At 32.4% G+C, this 23436-nt stretch overlaps 2 protein-coding genes across 2 annotated transcripts in view; one reads left to right on the plus strand and one right to left on the minus strand.

Annotated features, from left to right (window-relative positions):
- The window catches only part of LOC139506062 (ATP-binding cassette sub-family D member 3-like), a 56879-nt gene that overhangs the window by 23268 nt on the left and 10175 nt on the right, over positions 1 to 23436 (plus strand). Inside the window, exons 19-22 of the mRNA XM_071295351.1 lie at positions 2012 to 2075; positions 2481 to 2558; positions 18770 to 18835; positions 20249 to 20362. Of these exons, the coding sequence (XP_071151452.1) occupies positions 2012 to 2075; positions 2481 to 2558; positions 18770 to 18835; positions 20249 to 20362 (322 nt within the window). The remainder of the gene's footprint in view (positions 1 to 2011; positions 2076 to 2480; positions 2559 to 18769; positions 18836 to 20248; positions 20363 to 23436) is intronic.
- On the minus strand, positions 12646 to 17993 carry LOC139506076 (uncharacterized). The gene is made up of 2 exons (XM_071295352.1): positions 17860 to 17993; positions 12646 to 14402 (listed from the first exon to the last, which is right to left on the minus strand). The coding sequence occupies exon 2, from the start codon at positions 14396 to 14398 to the stop codon at positions 12710 to 12712; it is 1689 nt and encodes a 562-aa protein (XP_071151453.1). The 5' UTR covers positions 14399 to 14402; positions 17860 to 17993; the 3' UTR covers positions 12646 to 12709.

Here is a 23436-nt window from a genome sequence, read left to right on the forward strand (position 1 = left end):
CGTGGTTTATTTCTTATCATTTCAAACAATATAACAGTTTGTGGATAAGGATACTCGGTTTAATTGTCAAGTGCATAAATTATTATCACCAAGTATTTTCACTCAGTGCTGAAACTGAAAGCTTAATATATACTGCTAAAGGCAAGTATACCCTTTCAGAGACTCTCTCATTCTATGCATGTGTTCTGTTATTTGTAAGAAAGTGTTGTTTACTGGTGATGTACAACACAATTTATTTAATAAAATAAATAAGTCAATAAAATATTTATTTATTGGAGAGCTTTTATCCAACATACATATATGATAAGTACAATACATAAAACAAATATAACAGTAAGCACATCATGTGAAATAAATAATGTTATGAAGCACAGTAATTAATAATCACAATTAAAGCATATAAAGCAAACATAAAATGCAGATAAACTAACATTCATGCAATAGCTATTATATATAAAGCACTAAAAGTAACTAACATTCATGTAATAGCTATTATATATAAAGCACTAAAAGTAATTCAAGCATTTACAAACACAAATAAAAAGTTATGCATCAAAATATAAAAGCCAGAGTACACAAGATAAATAAATGATCTACAGCTCACTGAGATCTGCAGGAGGAACACTAACAGGAACTGCCCTCCCAATTACCAACCAAACTTTCAGACTGATCCAAAGGCATTAGTATACATGTGTAAGAATAGGAACATGTAACTTTGCACTGGCATGTAATTTTGCAAGTAATTGTTAATAAATACAAAATTCACCAATAACACTAATAGATACAGTTTATAATCATTTAACAATGTTAGAGTCAGGTTAGCGATTCCCTCTGTTAAATAGGGAACAGAACCTAACAACAGACATCTGCATGATTCGCATGTGGAATAAAGATCACAGTGAAAAAATGTACACAACTATGTAATAAATACAAGTAAAAACCACTGATTCAGGGAAACAAGCTAGTACAGCACTACAAAATGCCACAGAAAGTGTGGAAATTTGACTCCTAAAAAAGTGAAAAATTTACTGAAAATTTACACAACCTAAATGCCTATAGAGTTATTGCCCTTTGACCAGTGTTAAGATAGTTTAATTAAATGGCAGTCATTTTACACATTCTGATTAGTTTATCATGGATATATTTGTTTGTTTGTTGACCTAAAAAAAATATCTGAAACCTAAAAGTATTTAATTTGAATGCCCTAATTTATGTTATGGAATATTATTGAATTCTGGTGCTGCTAATGAACATTTATTGAATACTTAAAGAATATGTAGCTGTAATTTATATTTATTTTTTTTACATTTGAGGAAAATGTCTGAAAGCTATATTTAAAAAAAATGATTTTTTTGAATGCCCAGGTTTGAAATTCTGGTATTTTTGTTAATTTGATTTTAGAAAACATTACTCTCTGTATTCTGATATCATTGGCAGTATTTGCAGGTTAGACAAATTTGCAATCCTGTTTTTCATTTAATTACTTTTGGCTTCATAAATAACTGAAATGATAATATAAATTTATTTGGTCGAAAACATAAATCTTTACATACATGTCTTTACAATAATATAAAGTACAAATACCAAATACTAATACTTATTCTTGGATAACACACATGGCGGATCACAAAAATTAAATATCCCCCGCATAAATTACTGATGCAAAATATGCAAAAATTAGAATAAATAAAATAAAAATAAAAAAATATTTTTCAAACAGTATAATAAGGGAGGGAGGGTGGAAATTTTTTCGATCTGATTACTCTTAAGAATTCTAATGTAATGACTAGGAAAAGGAATTCACTTTAAAAATTAAAAGGTGGAGTGAACACAAATCAAAATCAGTTAGCGAGAATATCAAATGATCGGCCAAAGGGGAGTAACTAGAACATATTTCGCATAGGAATTACTAGCTTTTTAAGAAAAAATAAACCTTCATTTGGGTATACCAGTATTATCATTCCAATATTTGAATACTGTTCTTATCGTATTATTATGTTGGTTTTTTCAGATTTGAGAAAGTACCATTGGTTACTCCTAATGGTGATGTTTTAATAGAAGAACTCGATTTTGAGGTGAGGCTCAGTCTGATTTCATTGAAAATCTCAAATAACTGAAAAAAAATATTTCTTTGCAACTTATAAATTAGTTCCTCCTTAAATGGTAGAAATTAAAATTGCTCTGTTAAAACAGATTAATTATGAATTTTCCTTAATTTTACCTAAGTTTTTCACTAGTAATTTAGTATCCTTGACAATACAAGATATTTAGACAGCTGTCTGTGGAATTTAAAAACATTGACCTCTTCATGAAAATATGGCGAAGGGGAGGCTTTGTGCTCTAAAGTGTTATATTTTCTAACATAGTAAACAGTGGCTACCAGCTTCTCCATGTTTTTTTGGTGGACCTAACTTTATTACCTTTACTATTTATTTATTTATTTTGAGGTTCTAGATGATCAGTTTAAGTTATATTTTAAGGTCAAATCTGGTATGAATGTATTGGTATGTGGACCAAATGGATGTGGTAAAAGTTCATTATTTAGAACACTTGGTGAGGTAAATATTTATTTATAATTCTCACTAAAGCTTTAATATTACTTCTTCACCGAATTATTTAATAATTCCACAAAATAATTTGTGAGTCAAACTTATGTAACTTTTATTGAGTATACGTCTAAACACAGATTAGGTGGAAGATACCCCCTGGTATGTGTAAATAGCCCAGGATAATGGGTAGCAACACCCAGGTATATGGGTTAGCAACAACCACGACTATTGGAGTAAATATTCTGAGGAAACCCTTAACCTTGATATGACCTCTAATTAATCTTTGGTTCTGTCAATGTTAAGTGCTTTATGGGACAGCTTCAGAGACAGTTTCTAGTAAAATAGTTGATGGCACAACTTAAAGAGTTATATGAAATTCTTTCAGTTATGTTTTTATTTTCATATTATATTGTGGACAGTAGGACCCTGGTCAGGCTAGAAATTTGTTAATTGATTTTAAAAAAATCTAGTTGGCGTTCACATTATCTTTAATCTTAATGGTCTCTATAAGTCTAATCTGAACAACTGCATCCACACTACAGGGGTCTGTTCAGTGTTCTCCCCAGAAATTTTGGATAGCATCACATTTTGCGTAAAAAAAATAACTGTATTTTTTTTAATGTCGTTTGTCGCGTCGCGTTGAAACTCTATTTCATTTATATGTTTTAGTTTAGATTGTTCAATTCATAACTGAGAATACAATTAAACTATAACCACAAAAACAGTTGTTCCAGTTTATGTTTTCTTTATTCATTTATAGTTACAGAATTATTTTTTTCCTCTTGTGCCAAATAAAAATAAATATGTGGTTTCAGTTACCCAACAATAAGTCAAATGAATGAATGGTTCATTATAGATCAACCTGTTTATATACAAAACTAAATATCTAGTACACAAAATTAACTATTTTTTATATTATATCAAGTAAAGATAAAGTAGCAAAAGTAGCCAAAAAAAAAATCAATTTAAAAACTTTTTTTTATCATGTTTATGAAATTCATCGTTTCATGGCCCTCAATGAATTAGTCCCAGTTGTTTCTTATCTTTACATCAAAATGATATGTATTTTTAACAAAGTTATCTAACAAATAGTCTGTTAATGCGTAGTTTTCTCTCTTGGTATATTTTTTCTGTCTACTGTCCATCTGTTGTCATTACCGTGAAAATGCGGATTTTTGTCATATCTGGTCCGGTTCCGATCCGCAGTTTACACAAAAATGTGCAATGGCGGCCGTAGAAAAATTTACGAAAATGAGTCCGAGAATAAACATTGTTTGACAAAAGATTGTGCATCAAATAAGACGCTTTTAATGCATTAAATGGATTAAACATAAACTTAAGCCAATTATGATAACTTTTTAAAGAAGTATTAAACTTAGTTTAGCTCTAAACCAAAATTCTCGCTCTCGTATTACCGGAAGAGAAAGAAAGTAATTTTTGGAGAGATGCACAAATAAACGACCCTTTTTTAAAAAAAAAATAAAAATAGTTTCAATCTTTGAAATTTCGTAATACAAAACGTAGATTTCGAATTGTTTTGTGATTGCATTTTTCTATGTCGAAATTGGTGATTGCAGACACGTGGTATTAGTCATGTCACAAGTGTCAGCTTGGGACATTCGCATCAAAACAGTTATCACCCTGAGGGCAATTAACACATAGCTATTTAATCTCTTAATTGCCTTTAGTGTCCGACTTAAAGGGATTACTATTAAAGGTGATATAATTTTTATGATCATAATCGATAATAGATGAAAGTTCAAAATTGAGGACAAGTAAAATAGCATCTTCAAAATAATTATAGCGTCGCGGGAATTATTATAGCATCACGGTGAAAAAATATAGCGTCGCGGTACCGCGACGCTAAAACGGCCTGGGGAGAACACTGCTGTTGTTCAACTTGTCGTTAGGGCTAACGCGTCGTTAAAATTTCTTAATCATTCGATTAAAATTAATCATATGATTAGTGTGTTGTTCAACTTGTCGTTAATTTTAACGCTGCGTTAAAAAGGCTAAAACTGTCGTTAAACTTAATCCACCTCTTTGAGGTGTATTAAATTTTAATCATATGATTAAAGCATCCAAGATGGCTGCTGTATCAATGCAAAAATTATTTTATCCTCGAAATATGAGGCGTTTAAGAGATATTTAGCTCCTGGAAAGAGATTTCAGCCATAAAATACCTTAATATTTGAAAGAAACACAATATAGTTGCTAGGAGTTGAGTTGAAACATAAATTGGAAAGAGATTTGACAAGATGGGGCGACGGATAGGACGCACTCATACAATGGGCATTTGATAACAGAGAGAAATTGCACATTTCGGCAGTTTTTCGTTTGTATTTTACCGCTCAGTGACAGTGTTGATTGCAAAAAAACTAAACGTACGCTGAGACGGGCCACATGTTATTGTGCGGAACCATTCAGCAAATTATGACGAACAGCTTTCATAAATAAATAATGTTACCATAGCATTAATGTACAGGCCATAATTGATTTTCAAAGCAAGTCTTTGCTAATTTCCCCATTTTCGAAGTTCAAATATTAGCACTTTCAGTTTCAGTAGCGCCCTTGACCTAGTCCTAACTGTTTACGCAGGTAAATTATGATGGGTGAATTCGTCCCCGTATATCTTGGACCTTACGATTTTTATCTTTACACGGAGTTTTTAAACAGTGTATATTGTTTTCCCATTTAGTAAAGCTTATGAGCTATGAGGATCCAAATCATGGGTGGATCCAGCCATTTTGGGGGGTTCCAACGTACCCCAGATTAAAAGGGTTGTTTCAAAACTCACGTCGCCTTTCAAAAACTTTGATTGTCAAATAAAAGGGGGATTCCAACCCCCGGACTCCCCCTTAGGCTGAGGATCCGCAACTGCAAATATTTATAATGAAAATATACTGCCATCAGTTTTTAATATTACTGATTAGGTATTAAGAGACTGAGTCAATAAAATGTCTCATATTTTTTTATCTGACACAATATACAAAAACAAGCACCTGTTATTAAGAATCTAGGAAATCTCATATTCGAGTGTCAGATATATTTCAAAAGAAGTATTATACCACCGTTGGGAGAGAGGTACAACAATGTATGATTTATGTGACACTAGTGCTTGTTTTTCCAGATCATCACAGAATATATCTTTGATTTTTTTAACTTCCAACTCATCTATAGATGCTTCTCTGGTTAGTCCGAGTAAGAAGTGATATAAAGTATAAATGATCATAAATTGCATCAATATTAAAAAATAAAGAGCATGCAAATATCTCATAGAGCAAATAACACGGATAATTTATATTGACCATTTGTTATATGGTTGTGGTCTTCAGTGGCGACACGTACATGCAGGTCATGTTCCGGAGCACCTGAGATAACCCCTAGTTTTTGATGGGGTTCGTGTTGCTTATTCTTCAGTTTTCTATGTTGTGTGTGCTATTGTTGTCTGTTTGTCTTTTTCATTTTTTAGCCATGGTGTTGTCAGTTTATTTTCGATTGATGAGTTTGACTGTCCCTTTGGTATCTTTCGTCCCTCTCTCATAAATTAATTTCACTTTACAATGGATCAAATCTACGAATGGATCAAGGTAATGGGTGCAGTAGGAGGTCCACCAGAGTTTTGAGAGAGGAATTCTTGGCATGTAACAGATGGAAAATTTAGGGTCAGAATTCATAAAACAGACATGGGGCAGTGGCAAATATGGCATGCATATTTGAACACACAGAGGGTAACCCTGGCACCGGCTGTTTCCCTCAAAAAAACATAAATCTATTTCTCTTCTATGTGACTTCAGACTTTATGTTTTCAATTTTAGTTTCACTTTCTATATTCTGTATTTATTCTTATGTAAGCCCAAGGTGAAAAATAACTTGATGCAGGAATATATTAATAATAAACATCTTGGAGTTGGGCTATTTCTTTCTGTCCGGGTGGGGATCAACTTCAAGCAGACAACATGCATGCGTCTAACGACACTGAAGATTTTTTTTTTTTTTTTTTTTTTTTTTTAAATAAAGACAGTTGTTGTCAGTCATGACGTCTTTGAATAGATCAGTTAGAAAGCAAGGTTTGAAGTTTAAGTACACAGGAAAACCTCATTTCTAGTGTTGAAAATAGAGGGAGCAAAAGTTCCACATCCAGGGAATATTTTTATATAAAGAACTTTTTATTTGAAAGGTTTATCTTTTTTCAGTTTAATTTAAAAATAAAAAAATTAGACAAATTGTGATTGGTCTTTCTTCCTTTCTTTTGTTATCTTGTGAATTATCATGTTAAAATCCAGTGGCAAATACTTCATGCCTTTATATAACGGATAACAATTAAGAGAATGTATTTCAAACAAGAAGCTAAACTTTTTGCCACAAAATAGATACATAATCATAATTCATAGTTATTTTATTCACAGTGAGCAGCCACCTTTGTTGTTCGGTTGTAGCACAATCTCATCAAATGGTAAAAAAGACCACACAATAGGTTCAAGGACACAGTTATCGTCCTTTGGTTTTCGTTAGTTAGTCCCTACAGTGAACAGTGTATAACTTGCATTTGTATTTGATACACTTTCACAATTTATTTCTTGATATCTAATGCATGAAATATTAAGTAGGGGGCTGTTATTACATGTTATAAAAATTTTGGGTGCTGAATCTTTATGTTAAGTAGTGATTTGGTCAGTTTAAAAAAGGTCAATTTTTATTACGTCGGAAGCTGTCATTTAGAGCTGGTAGAAGTGTCTATTAATTTGATATTATTTGTCTCACTAGTAGTACACTACACTGTAAAAATCTTTTTGAGAAAGAGTAGGTGCAATTTTTTTAAATTTGAATTTATTGTCTAAAAGAAATGCTCTACGAAATAACTGTGTTCTCGGGCCAATAGGGACCAAATAAACATCTTCTACTTGTATACCGTAAATCAGCATTTGGATGTGCCTGTAATTCAGTTGTTGCATGTCGTTTGTTGCTATATATATTATTGTTTTACGTTCTTAGTTTTGTTCATGAATATATATAAGGCCTTTAGATTTCTAGTTTGAATTGTTTTACTGCCTTGATTTGTCATATCTATAGGTCTTTTATAGCTTATGCTTCGATGTGAGTTTTGCTCACTGTTGAAGGCCATACGGTGACCTATATTATATCTGTTAACTACAGTACTACATCTTTTGGTTCCCGATAGGGATTTGTCTCTTTGACAGTCATGCCACATCTTCTTGTCTTTATATTTAGTATTAGCAAAGCCCATACCGCATAGTCAGCTATAAAAGGCCCCGATAAGACAATGTAGACAATTCAAACGAGAAAACTAACGGCCTTATTTATATGTATATAAAAAAATGAAGGAAAAACAAATATGGAACACATAAACAAACGACAACAACTGAATTACAGGCTCCTGACTGGGGACAGGCACATACATAAATAATGTGGCGGGGTTAAACATGTTAGCGGGATCGCAACCCTCCCCCTAACCTGGGACAGTGGTATAACAGTACAACATCAGAACGAACTATTTCAGAGGTGTTTTCAGGGGCCCAGGCCCCCTCTCCCTTTTGTGGAAAAAAATTGGTTGATTATATAAAGGGAATCACTGAAGCATGATTGGAGCGGGCCCCCTCTAAGGCAGTCAGTGCTCCTCCCCCTTTATGAAAATTTCTAAAACTAACAATTTGTTATTTCAGTTTTAAAAAATCATTGAAAAGGTTCTCGGACTGTGCCATTACACTTGCACAAGTGAATATTTAAAATTGTCACGCTGTATCTTCTTTTGCCGTGTAAACTGCAATCGATCCCCGTTCTGTTATTTATTACGATCTACACCATCCGTAAAAATGATCTGAAATGTTAACTTGGCATGCCATACTTGATAAAATGCGGACGTGAAAGAAAGCACCCTTCACATACGCGTCAATGGAGATCGTTATTCCAAATTATTTCGTCATTTATAAACAAAAGCGTATCTTTCGCATGTGTAGAAGGTATCATGACTTAACTAACAAAAAATATTTTAACAGATATTTGAAGGAATCATTATGTAAAAACAAAGACTTCAACTGAATTATCATTGCAATCACGGACACTGTCGTTGTTGTCAGACACCAAATTCCGGCATTAAAATCATGGTCATGAATGATGCATTTTGATTGAGGACCGAAGACAATCTCTGACATTGCTTCTGAGTTAGAACAGTCACATGTTGCACGATAAGACTATTTCAACAACGACTGAAATTTTTTAATATAATTAAGAAACAAACTGATTTCAAGTTATTCATTGCATGAATGTTGGTTTTTCGACCACCTGCATGACCTCATCATTTCAGATACCAAGATTTATGAGCAATAGCATGAAATACTCTGGCCCTAGTCATAATTTAAAGTGGAATGCAAATGCTGATTATTACAAAATGCACCCGAAACCATTTTCATGGTAAATAAATGCATATTACTTTTGAATTTGAGATTACTTAATCAGTAGTGCATTCACTGAAATTATTTTTTCATTCAAGCATATTTCATTTTGAACTGGAAACATCTAAAATATTTTTATGTTTCCATAAGAAAAAACATGAATATGTTATAAGATATTTATTCAATAATTATTGGCACCCAAAACCTGTTTAAAAGAAGAATGTTATAATTTAATGCATCAAAGGAAGTTTTGTAGGCCCTGATTTACAATGCATTGTGGGAAACACTTGCTAACTACCCAAATTTAATCATATGATTAAAAATTAATCGGATGATTAGTAAATACAATGATTAAAATAAGTTGAACAACGCAATTTAATCATTGCATTTACTAATCATCCGATTAACTTTTAACGACTGATTAAAATTAATCATATGATTAGTTTAATCACAAGTTGAACAACAGACAGGTAAAAATACTAGATCAATCTGACATTATAACCAAGGAATATGTTACCACAGTGTATAAATAGAATTATCCCGATATAGAGTAATTTCTCGCAATTTGATTGGCTGAAATTGTCCTAATAAATTTCAGTACAATTTTTTAGACCGTCAATGAGAATTGTCTCCCTTATTTATTATATCAATCAGTCAGGGGCATTACTTAAACAAGTAACAATTAAAATTACCTATACAAGTAATGTTGAAAACGAGGCTAATTTAAATATAACTTATGTAAGTTATTTTTCTGAATATTATTTTTATAGGTGTCCAAATACTCCTCTCAAATCTGATAAATTCTTTATTTTATGATATAAAATGTTGTTTAAAATCATGAAAACTACATTTAGTCTATGTTTCTATTGAAAATTAAAATAACTCTATTAAGTAATTTTATTATTTTTAAAAACAAACATTACTTATATAAGTAACTAAAAAAAATAACTTGTTCAAGTAACGTCTCTGACTGTCAATTGGAATTATCTCCCTTATACCATTGACCTGTTAAAAAAAAATGAAAAAAATGAGTTGCTTTATAGTCCTAATATTTAAAAATTTTCACAGTTTCAGATTAAATAACTATAATATATTTGGTGATATTGTCCTAAAATTGAATTTGATTATAATGATTTGTAAATAACAAAATCAGGATAAATTCGTTACACAGTATTCAATTGTCCTAATACGGAATTTATCAAGTCAATAAAATCCATATCGGGTTTGGCTTCGCCTCTCCCAATATGAATTTTATTGACCCCATAAATTCTCGTATTAGGACGATTGGACACTGTGTAACTAATAATATTTAATCAAAATTATTTGTTGATGCACATGCTGGAAAAAAATGGATGAAATGATTGTTTCAATTGAATTACAACTTTAAATGTTAGTACTACTGTTATTTACAGTGTGAACAGAGTCTAAGTGTCTATTAAATCAGTTGTTACTGTTGTTATAATGGACTACAGTATATGAAATTAAACTGAAGGATGATCATTGTAATCAGAGATTAACTAGGATATAGAATTATAATTATCCCTTATCAAGATCCTTGAGAGAGTAAAATCAGTATCAAGATCCTTGAGAGAGTAAACTCAGTATCAAGATCCTTGAGAGAGTAAACTCAGTATCAAGATCCTTAAGAGAGTAAACTCAGTATTAAGATCCTTGAGAGAGTAAACTCAGTATCAAGATCCTTGAGAGAGTAAACTCAGTATTAAGATCCTTGAGAGAGTAAACTCAGTATCAAGATCCTTGAGAGAGTAAACTCAGTATCAAGATCCTTGAGAGAGTAAACTCAGTATTAAGATCCTTGAGAGAGTAAACTCAGTATTAAGATCCTTGAGAGAGTAAACTCAGTAAAGCATCCCTTTGATGCTGTTGGGTGGTAAAAAAACATAGCCATGTCTGGTGGAAATCAGTACATTAAATTATATGCCTCTCATTAGACAAGTTCTATGCTCTGCATTTTAAAGGGGCACTAGCTACAAGATATAGAAAATAATAAAATCATTAATGAAAGTGAAATGATGAAATAAAAATTTGCTTTAAGAAGCCAGTTTTGTTCAGTATGCCAAAAGTAACAATGAAATGTCACTAATGAAATATTCACCTGCAAAGTTAATAATTTTGATCTTATTTAATCCATATTCATGTGTAACTCTATTGAACCTCTTAGCATGAACTGTGTGTGTTCAGCAAGTAAAAGAATGTCAACAATGAAAGTGAAACAAGGGTAAACCATTTAGTTGGCTGATTTGATCTATAAAAACTTGTTCTTATACAGGAATTTTTTTATTAACATATTGTTTTAATCTATTATATGAAATCAAACAGACCTAGAAAAACACAGTTGCATGAGTTTTCTATCTATTTATATATTTGTTTATGTTTTTATCTGGTTATATAACCATTGGCAGTCTTTGGAAGGTAACATCAATGGTTAATTAGATGGGGTCTAGACTTAAATACACTGAAAATGCTGTCACAATATTTCCAATTTATGCATCGTAAATTTCTAGTATGAGAATTTGAATATAATTGAACATGAATTTTACGACTAGTGCCGCTTCAAACACTTGATGGATAGGTCTGCTAAATTCTTCCTCTTTCCAACATGCCCTCTTTTTCCAGTGGCTGTTTAAAGGACAAGTTTCACTTACTAAAAGGTTAGACAAATCCCTTTATAGTAGTACAATCTATGCTTCAAATTAAAGCTTAAATTGAGAATTGAAATGGGGAATGTGTCAAAGACAGCATATTTTAGATGCATTATCAAAACATTTTCAGACCTAACTACCTTGAGGAAACCCTTAACCTCAACCTAGGATCCAGAATGTTTAGTTACCAAAAGTTGTCAATGATGATTTTAATACCAAGATGCAAAAATCTTTATAGATCAGGGGTGGTTGTGAAAATAAATTATGCTCAAAACATGTAAGAATCATGGAACAATTTAAAGTCCTCAATGCTCTTCAACTTCGTACTTGTTTGGCTTTATAACTATTTTAAATCTGAGCGTCACTGATGAGTCTTATGCAGACAAAATGCGCCTCTGGTGTATTAAATTATAAACCTGGTACCTTTGATAACTAATTACCAAAACTGACCTAATAACACAAATAATGATAAGGGATTATAACTTTGTAATTTTGAACCAGATGTGCCAAAATGAATTTATAATTGTATAAATAGAATATATATTCAGAACTATTTCTACAATGTTCTATGTGAAAGTAGTATTTTGGCTTGCTTAAAAAACATCAACAGTTTAGAATATTTTTTTTATTTTTTTTAGTTTAAAGCAATTATATGCACAGAATTTATTATTTCTTTTTATAAAAATAATCTCGGCTCTAACTCTAAAAAAATAGACATTTAATGTCAAATGGTCTGAAGTTCATTTGAAAGCTTCAGTCATACTTCATGTACTTATATTTGACATTTTTGAAACTGTACCAAATCACTACTTTCCTTAAAAATTCATTCCCCAAATTTGTTTTACATGTTATTTCACCCCCTACTTACTATTTTGTGCATAAACTATAAGAACAAATTTTCCAAAAATTGCATGTCATACACTGCACTATAGTACTAGTAACCAGAATTAACATTGATCGGTCAAAATTGTTGTTAACCTTATTTGAAAAAGATAACTGTTTGAATTCATTTACCTCGAGCTCATAGCATTGATTTATTAATATTTAGAATAATAAGACAGTAAAGTTTTCCCCAATGGAAACCTTATCCTGAAGATAAATTGAATTTTGCCAAGTATGTGCCATTGACATCTTCATCACAAATAAATCCTGAAGACTCATTATGTTTAAAACAAATACACATAGGATCCTCCAGTTCATCCTCTTCACTAATCAGTACTTTACTATCCTGTCCATCTTTTGATATTACTATTATTCTTTCAGAGTAATTGTCTACTACAATAATGTTACCATAAGTATCTATACAAAGTCCTTGTGGTCTTGATAAATCCTGTGTATATCTCCAGATCTGTTTACTTGATTCATCAACACAGTATACTGCTTCACCATCCCAGTCACTATAGATTACTCTGTCATCACAGTAAACAAGGTTAAACAGGTATGATTCACTCTCAACCTGTATTGACTTCAGTGTATTTCCTTCCAAGTCTATAACACGGATTTCATCATTACTTAAACCTACAGCCAGAGAATTATTGGAGAATGATAATCCCGTGCATTCTTTGTCTAATGTGATAACTTTGGTAACTTTTTCATTCTCCATATTGAAGATCTTAATGGCTCTCTCTTCAGAATAAGTTATGGCTATAGTGTTCTGATTGATCTGTGTAACACAGTAGGCTTCACCAGGTATAGGTAGTTGTTTCTGTAGTTTGCCATCAGAAGTAAGTAGGTTAACTTTACCCCACCGTTCCACTACTATAACTCTACCATCCATCAGACAAATCATGTCACTGATATACTTCTCTATGTTGATCTCTATCTTTGTCTCTATATTCATGGTCATGTTGTTTATGTTGGATTGTTCTCTTGATTCTACTTGTGCCTTCCTCCTCACACTTGTTTCTCTGCTAAAGTCTGTTTCTGTCCTTACAACCATTACATCTCCCAGGGATTCTAGTGATTCTAACTTGCTTAGTATCTTTTCTATTTCATTATTTTGCCTCATTTTGATGTTAAATTCTTTTGCCCTCTCATCATCTTCCAGATCGTCAACATAACGCTGACATTGATGTACTTGTTGTTCAATCTGATGTAAACCAAGAAATGATTGGAGTTTTGAACTATGTGTTGTGACTGTTGGTAAATTGTTATGAGCTTTTTTGAGCGTTTTCTTTTTTTCTTTGATTTCTGTTATTAAATCTGTTGTGTTTGACTTTTCCTGATTCCAGATGATGTCTATTTCTTGGCATAACCTCTTCTCCAGGTGGTCTAAATGTTTATTCATTTTCTCCCTAATTTTATGAATTGATTTCTTTATGTCTTCACATTGTTGTTCTTCAGTTTTGATGTTTGTTGATTTGTTATTTACCATTTTATCCAAGAGATGTAAGATGGAGTTGATATCTGTCTCCACAGACTCTTTTGTTTCATCAATCTTAGTTTTCTCCACAACAGTCGCTAAACTTCTTATTCCCGGGCATTTTGAATGATTTGTGGAAATACATTCATCACAGCAAGGCATTAAATGATTGGGACAGTACAAGTTAAGCTGTTGACCATGTTTGTTACATTCTGTATGGATAGCTCTGATGGAGGGTTTATAACTTTTGATATCAATTGTTTTATGATCACGTGTTCCTTTTGATCTTTTATGATGACCAGAACATGTTGAACATAATCCTTCATCACAATTGTAACACCAGATGTCAGCTTTTGTGTGTACTTTTCCTTCTTGACAAGGTCCACATGGTATAGGCTTATTTGATGCCATGACCCTTAAAATATACAAGATATAAGTTATTTAGCCTCATGGGCAGGTCCACATAGTACAACTTAACGGTACCCAAATTGCACAGAGTACCCAAATTGCAACTATTTAGCAAAAATAGAAGCGAAAACCTTACAAGATTTCCTTGAGACTACAGGATTTGTAATTTTATACTATGCACATCTTTCAACATAGGTAAGCACAGTTTAGATATACACAAAACGTTCACAGTATTTATCAATAGATGAAGTGTTTACTGAAAAAGCAAAAAATGTACGGAAATGTCACCATGCGATGTCATCAAAATGTCATCTTTTTGAAATTAGCAAATACAATATGTTACAAGCATCCATTTCTTAAAAAATGATGAGTAAGCATGGACTAATATCCATTTGTCCAAAATATTTGAAGAAATTAAACAAAACCTCTGTTATTCGACTTTTGGCGATGCCAATTTAAGCATGGATACAATTTGGGTACATTGATGGTTTGGAAGTCAGTTCAGACCAATTTTTCTATAATTCCATATAGATTCAGAATATGGGGAAACCATATAGTAAATAATGATACATCTACAAGATAAACACATAATGAAAACTTTTGTCTGAATCATAATTTAATGTAGGTTAAAAAATTGTCAAAATAGGTGCAATTTGGGTACCCACATGTTAGGTTTATTGGATGCCATAACCCTAAATTTATACAAAATATAAGTTATTTAACCTTATGGGCAGGTCCACATGGTATAGGTTTATTGGATGCCATGACCCTAAACAAATACAAGATATAAGTCACAAACTTTTTTACGAGACCACTGAAGGGGGACCAAAAAGTGGTGTCATAAGACAAGTGGTCTTACAGGTTCTATCTATAGAAAATGCACAACAGAGGGACCTCACACATCCTTCCTTTACCATATGATCGATGTCAACTTTTTCCTGCTTTTTTAGGTTAAAAATGGATTCCTAATTGTAGAATAATTGATATATTGTAACCTCATTCAAAATACAAATACGAGATAAGATTGTACATGATTTGGACACAGATAGGCAAACAATTGTTTGATTTCAACTCGAAATGTTTTCTTGACTTTTTCGCCCAAATCTTTTAAAACAAGATAATTTTGGTGTTGGCAGAATAATTTTAACAAACATTTTCACAACAAAAACATTTTATTTTAATTTCTTTTTATAGTTTATTTACATACTTACAATTAATGAACTTTCACTTTCAGTACGCTGCTATTAATAACGTTACTTACCATTGTAACATTGTGACGTTTAAAATTTAACAACCCGATTTTGTACTTCAACATGATTTTATGTATATTGTTTTTATCCTGATGACGGTGCCCTAGGCACAGAAACATGTCGAACGATAAATTTCTGCAGCAGTCCCTAAAGTGTTGTTGTTATAAGACTCTCTACATTTTATGTTTTTTATCTTAAAGACCCTGCATACCCTCGGGTATCCACTTTATGGACTCTACCGTACTACAGACTCACCAGGCGTTGGTTCACTTTCGTTTGTAATTGTTTATAATAAACAATGTGTCGCCACAGAGGCAATGATTACTAGTATATCAAATAAATGGTGTAAAACAAAAATCTCAAATGTCATTGCCTCAATGGTAATTACACAGCAGCAACTAAAAGTTGTTACAGGGTTATAAGCACCTCAGATCAACATTGTATGAATCTAGTGTATATAAACGTTTTATTCCTGAGGTCATACTACTATTGTTATGCCCCCACCATATTGAGTTTTATCCTTGTTTTTTCTGTAAGTATGTACGTCCCTTAGCTTACTTGTACGTACATCCATACATCCCAAAATTGATTTCTGTTCTCTTACTTTAGTTTACCTGAACCAAATTTTATGAAACATATACGCAACCACAAAACACAAGTCAAGTTTGAATTTTGTTGGCGTCCCTTTTACCATTCTAGATGTAAAGGGGTGAAATTTTCAGTATACCCTATCAAGTATATATACCTTTATATATATAAGTTTGACTTGTAGCTTTCTTTGGTTATACATTTATCAGGTGAACATAAAAACGGTCTTTAGATTTAGAAGTATAGGTATATAAAACAAGAATGTGTCCCCAGTACACGCATGCCCCATCTGCACTATCATTTTCTATGTTCAGTGGACCGTGAAAATGGAGTAAAATCTCTAATTTGGCATTAAAATTAGAAAGATTATATCATAGGGAACACTTATAATACTAAAATAACCAGGTCCAATTTATCAGCCGTCTTGGGTAAAGACGACAAATCAAAGAATTCAATTTTATATATATCCAATATAGGACAATGGTGTTGATTAAAAATTACACCACTCTTCCACATAATTAATATTCACCTGTTACCTATTACCTTATCTGAACATTTCTCATCTGACAGGCGCACCACCAAAGGGTGTATTTCGGATTTTGCCATATACACGGGTCATAGTCACAGGGTTGACACTACTAAATTCAATCATTGGCAAATTGTTCCCCATTGTAGTATTTGAAGCAGTAAGACTTTCTAAGATGACAATACGAATACTAAAAATCGGGACTTAAAATAAGGCGTATATATATAGGTACAGTTTTCAATTTGTTAGCGGGCATGACATAAAACAGCGAATCAAAGAATTCAAATTTATTTATAACTTAATTAATAAATATAGGACAATGCTGTTGATTAAAAAATACTCCATTCCAGGACCTTTTGTTTTCCAAATAATTAATATTACCTGAATAATTGATAATTTCCAGGTCGACGGGTTCAAACAGAAAGATTTTGAAAGCAGAGAACACTGTGCATCTTATAATCGGCATGACTTTATCAGATGACAATCCCAACATGAAAATAAGGCGTACGCATAGTTATATACTTTAATTCAGTCACTGACCCGCGATATCACGTGTGTGTTCTAGTGTGTACTAAGTTTCAAATTGATTGGACTTCAACTTCATTAAAAACTACCTTGACCAAAAACTTTAACCTGAATGGGACAGACCAACGGACAGAAGGATGGACGGACGAACGAACGGACGGACGCACAGACCAGAAAACATAATGCCCATAAATGGGGCATAAAAAGTGATTTTTGGAAATTGCTGGCGAGACAATGGTTTAGTTTGAAAAATCAAAACTGTGATTTATTACATATTTGAAATAATACACATCTATAACCTATTTGAAATAATACACATATACAGTTGCAAACTTTCCAGAGGTGCTATCCAGCACTTTGATTTACACTCAATTTTAGAACAAGTTTTAATTTGAACTTTATAAAATAAAACTTGATCATCCCTATCCGTAAATCAGAAATGGATTTGTAATTTTAATGTTACATCCTTCATTTCCTTTAGAGGTTATTGAAGTTGAAAGGTCAATTTGTATGACACAAATTTCTTAAGACATTGTTTAATATTTGTCCATGTGTATGTGAAAAGATCGTCATACCTGTTTACAAACAAATCTGTTCTTTATATTAAATCATCTTATTTGAATATAACTCCCATTTTGTGTATGGCAGTTAAAATTTTTGACAAAAAAACATCAGCCGACCAGGAAGTTTATTAGAACATGTTGAATCCTGATCAAAGTAACCAATAGATATTTAAATACCTGACCCAGTTAATATGACATAGGTCAATAACCATGTTACTGTGTTATCAGACATATCATAATGCAGGCATTTAAATTGTTTACCTTAGAAAATTTATGTCAATTTTGTATATAATATTTATATAACAATTAATTTTGTACAATTGTCACAGTTGAATGTCTACCATTATTTTAGAATAATGGATCATCAAGTTTATAAAACATGTAAAAGGTACTTCAGATCATTTCTGTTTTGTTTTGTCATCCATATAAAACATTAGTTCAGAAATGTCACTCAGTATAGTTGGTAACATTCATATTTATATTCATAAAACTGACTTACTTGTCTTTTGATTAGGTGTTTGCCTACAATGTGGGAGGCGATCGGTTCACTTCTAAAATAGGCAGAGGTAATTTATCGAGATAAGTCCTAATAATCATGACATCTTGAAAGTTATTATTGAAGTTTTTGCTGTGACGCCCTAGCTTCCAACAACATCACATCATGAAATTAAAAATGCTGTCATAATTATATGGACTTTGGTCAGCTCAGAGTCGGAACAACATGTCCTTTAATGCTGTTACCTTGGGAACTAGGAACTAGCGTGTTCATAATCTGTCTCTGTGTTTTTGGTCCATTAAAAGGCAGGGGTAATATTCATATCAACAACATTTTCTAGTATAGTATTTGATACATATGTTTTATATGCCATTAGACATTAAAAACTAATTTATTATCATCACTCTTACAACATTTCTATTGTAGTTATGGCCATTATTTGGTGGCACAATGACAAAGCCAGAAAAAGGAAAACTATTTTATGTTCCTCAGGTAAGTCAATTTTTTTCTTTTTCTTGTGCTAGTTAAACTTTGGCAACTTTGTTTATCTTTAACCTCCATCATCTATCCACAGCCTGTTTTGTCATCAGTTAACTTTACTGAAGAATTTCCTATGATCTGGTCTGCCAATGTCCATTTTATAAAATCTTGTCAGGAAAATCATTTTATGAGTTATTGCTCCTAAATGCATCAGCACATCTTATTTTCAGTGACAATATATGGACCTGCCTAGATAGTCATGGTTAATTGATCTTTAAATTTTTGCATAGCTAGTTGTTTCATGTGAAAGTTTGTGATTTAAGTCAGTTAAAGGGGAATGACTACATCACAACAATTTTAGAATTTAGTAGCACATTCCAGTGATATTATATGGGCCTCCATAGACAGTCATGGTTTATTGTTTTGATATTTTTGCAAAGTTGTTTCATGTTAAAGTTTGTGATTGAGGTCAGCTACGGGGGACCTTCAAGAAAGGTAAGTCCATGATATTTGGTATACATTCTTAGTTTTGTATGATTTTTAATTTTAGTTTCTTGTGTATAATTCTGGGATTAGTATGACGTCCATTATCACTGTACTAGTATACATATTTTTAAGGGGCCAGCTGAAGGACGCCTACGGGTGCTGGAGATTCTCGCTATATTGAAGACCCATTGGTGACCTTCAGCTGCTGTCTGCTCTATGGTTGGGTTGTTGTTGCTTTGACACATTCACAATTTCCTTTCTCAATTTTATTCGTAATAGTATTTGCACATCTCATTTGCATAGATACTATATATCCTTGCTACCTCAGACATGGTTACTGAAAGTTCAGATGCTTTAATTAGAAATAAAGAAAAATGCAACAATATCATGTTAGCAAGGATATAAATAGTTCAGGAAAACCTGAAACCATAAGTTGTTTTAGTATTGGCACATCTCATCAACAACTCAGTCATGTTTGATGGACTTGGAAAGTTTTGCATATCAGACTTGTTAAATGTATGATTCATATGTAAGGATATCATTGCAAACTTATTAATAGGATCATGTTGAAGTTTTAAATTGCAGTTGTATGTATCTTATACCTTACATGAACATTTTGTACTTTCTACAGAGACCGTATATATATTGTATGTTTCTTATACCTTACCTGAACATTTTGTACTTTCTACAGAGACCGTATATATATATTGTTTGTTTCTTATACCTTACCTGAACATTTTGTACTTTCTACAGAGACCGTATATATATATTGTATGTTTCTTATACCTTACATGAACATTTTGTACTTTCTACAGAGACCGTATATATATATTGTATGTTTCTTATACCTTACATGAACATTTTGTACTTTCTACAGAGACCGTATATATATATTGTATGTTTCTTATACCTTACCTGAACATTTTGTACTTTCTACAGAGGCCGTATATGACTGTGGGAACATTGAGAGATCAAGTAATATACCCTGATAGCAGAGACAGCCAATTAAAGAAAGGAATAAGGGATGTTCAGCTAGAAGATATTCTTAAAAAGGTAGTCACTAATTGAAGAAAAGAAAATTCTCTCTCCAAAAGATGCTGGCTATGTAGATGGGGGACATTTTTTTACATTGGTTACAATCAAATAAATTGATAAATTCACAAGCAAAACAGATCCGATGTCATTAAAAAAAGGGGTTGTCAAGATTTTGTCGATGTTATTCAACACTGACAATTCAAAATCTGTGAACATTTGTGAATTAATATGTAGTTCTGTTAGGCCTTAAACATTTGTGAATTAATGTGTTGTTTGCTTAGTTGAATTCTATAGTTGAATTCCCTACAGATATTCCATTGAAGAAATAAAGGATTCCAAAGGCATAGTCACTACAGCTCAATATCTTGACTATGTTTGGGATTTGCTCAATGTTGAAGGCTGTGCAGTGACCTATAGTTATTAATTTCCATGTCCTTTTGGTCTGTTGTGGAGAGTTGTCTCATTAGAAATCATACCCCATCTTCTTTTTAGCTCACCTGGCCTGAAGGGCTAAGTGAGCTTTTCTCATCACTTTGCGTCCAGCGTCTGTCGTCGTTGTCCGTTGTCGTTAACTTTTACAAAAATCTTTTCCTCTGAAACTACTGGGCCAAATTAAACCAAACTTGGCCACAATCATCATTAGGATATCTAGTTTAAAAAATGAATCGGGTGACCCGGCCAACCAACTAAGATGGCTGCCATGGCTAAAAATAGAACATAGGGGTACAATGCAGTTTTTGGCTTATAACTCAAAAACCAAAGCATTTAGAGCAAATCTGACTGGGTTAAAATTGTTTATCAGGTCAACATTTATCTTCCCTGAAATTTTCAGATGAATCAGACAACCCTTTGTTGGGTTGCTGCCACCAAATTAGTAATTTGAAGGAAATTTTTTCAGTTTTTGGTAATTATCTTGAATATTATTATTGATGGAGATAAACTCTAAACTGCAATAATGTTCAGCAAAATAAGATCTACAAATAAGTCAACATGACCAAAATTGTCAGTTGACCCCGTTAGGAGTTATTGACCTTTATAGTCAATTTTTAACCATTTTTCAAAAATTGTAGTATTCTTTTAAAAAAAAAACTTCTCCTCAGAAACTACAGGGCCAAATTTAACCAACGGCCACAATCACCATTGTGGTATTAAGTTTAAAAAATGTGTTGCGTGACCCGGCCAACCAACCAAGATTGCCACCATGGCCAAAAATAGAACATAGGGATAAAATGTACATTTTGGCTTATAACTCTGAAACCAAAGCATTTAGAGCAAATTTGTCAAAGGGTAAAATTGTCTATTAGGTGAAGATCTATCTGCACTGAAATTTTCAGACAAATCAGACAACCCATTGTTGGGTTGCTGCTACCAAATTAGTAATTTTAAGGAAAAATTGCAGTTTTTAGCTCACCTGGCCCGAAGGGCCAAGTGAGCTTTTCCCATCACTTTGCGTCCGTCGTCCGTCATCGTCGTCATCTGTCTTCCGACGTCGTTAACTTTTACAAAAACTACTGGGCCAAATTAAACCAAACTTTGCCACAATCATCATTGGGGTTTCTAGTTTGAAAAATGTGTGGCATGACCCCCCCCCAACCAACCAAGATGGCCGCTGTGGCTTAAAATTTTCAGATGAATCAAACATCCTGTTGTTGGGTTGCTGCCTCTGAATTGGTAATTTTAAGGAAATTTTGCTGTTTTTGGTTATTATCTTGAATATTATTATAGATAGAGATAAACTGTAAACAGCAATAAGGTTCAGCAAAGTAAGATTTACAAATAAGTCAACATGACCAAAATGGTCAGTTGACCCCTTTAGGAGTTATTGCCCTTAATAGTCAATTTTTAACCATTTTTTGTAAATCTTATTTATCTATTACAAAAATCTTCTCCTCTGAAACTACTTGACCAAAGTAATACAAACTTGGCCACAATCATCTTTGGGGTATCTAATTTAAAAAATGTTTGGCGTGATCCGGCCAACCAACCAAGATGGCTGCCATGGCTAAAAATAGAACATAGGGGTGAAATGGAGATTTTGGCTTATATCTCTGAAACAAAAGCATTTAGAGCAAATCTGACATCTGTAAAATTGTTTATCAGGTTAAGACCTATCTGCCCTAAAATTTCCAGATGGATCAGACAACCTGTTGTTGGGTTGCTGCCTCTGAATTGGTAATTTTAAGGACATTTTGCCATTTTTGGTTATTATCTTGAATATTATTATTATAGATAGAGATAAACTGTAAACAGCAATAATGTTCAGCAAAGTAAGTTCTACAAATAAGTCAACATGACCAAAATTATCAGTTGACCCCTTCAGGAGTTATTGCCCTTTATAGACAATTTTTACCAATTTTTTGTAAATTTTTGTTATCTTTTATAAAAATCTTCTCCTCTGAAACTACTGGGCCAAATTTAACCAAACTTTGCCGCAATCATTATTAGGGTATTTAGTTAAAAAAATGTGTGGCGTGACCCAGCCAACCAACCAAGATGGCCACCATGGCTAAAAATAGAACATAGAGGTGAAATGTAGATTTTGGCTTACATCTCTGAAACCAAAGCATTTAGAGCAAATCTGACATGGGGTAAAATTGTTTATCAGGTCAAGATATATCTGCCCTGAAATTTTCAGACAAATCGGACAACCTCTTGTTGGGTTTCTGCCCCCAAATTAGTAATTTTAAATAAAATTTTGCAGTTTTTGGTTATTATCTTGAATACTATTATAGATAGAGATAATCTGTAAACAGCAGTAATGTCCAGCAAAGAAAGATCTACAATTAAGTCAAACATGATCAAAATTTTCAAATGACCCTTTGAGGAGTTATTGCCCTGAAGGGCATACGATACAGTTTTTGTCCTGTATTTACAAGTTGATGAAAATTTGCATATAGACTATTTTTTACCTGATTAAATCAAATATGTAATAAAAAATATACCTTCATGTGCTACTTTTTTAGTTAAATGAGGTCGAAATTTTGTATATTTGCTCAAAATTCGGATTTGTGGCCATATTTTCTCTTTCGAAAGAAAGCCATAACTTTTTTGTTTTTAAAGATAAACACAAATTGTTTTTTGTTAAATAATTT

This window comes from Mytilus edulis, chromosome 1, assembly GCF_963676685.1.
Source record: "Mytilus edulis chromosome 1, xbMytEdul2.2, whole genome shotgun sequence".
Taxonomy (NCBI): domain Eukaryota; kingdom Metazoa; phylum Mollusca; class Bivalvia; order Mytilida; family Mytilidae; genus Mytilus; species Mytilus edulis.

What these genes read in the sequence shown, in the direction of transcription:
- LOC139506076 (XM_071295352.1), bottom strand. Translation starts at nt 14,398, where the DNA reads ATGGCATCAAATAAGCCTATACCATGTGGACCTTGTCAAGAAGGAAAA.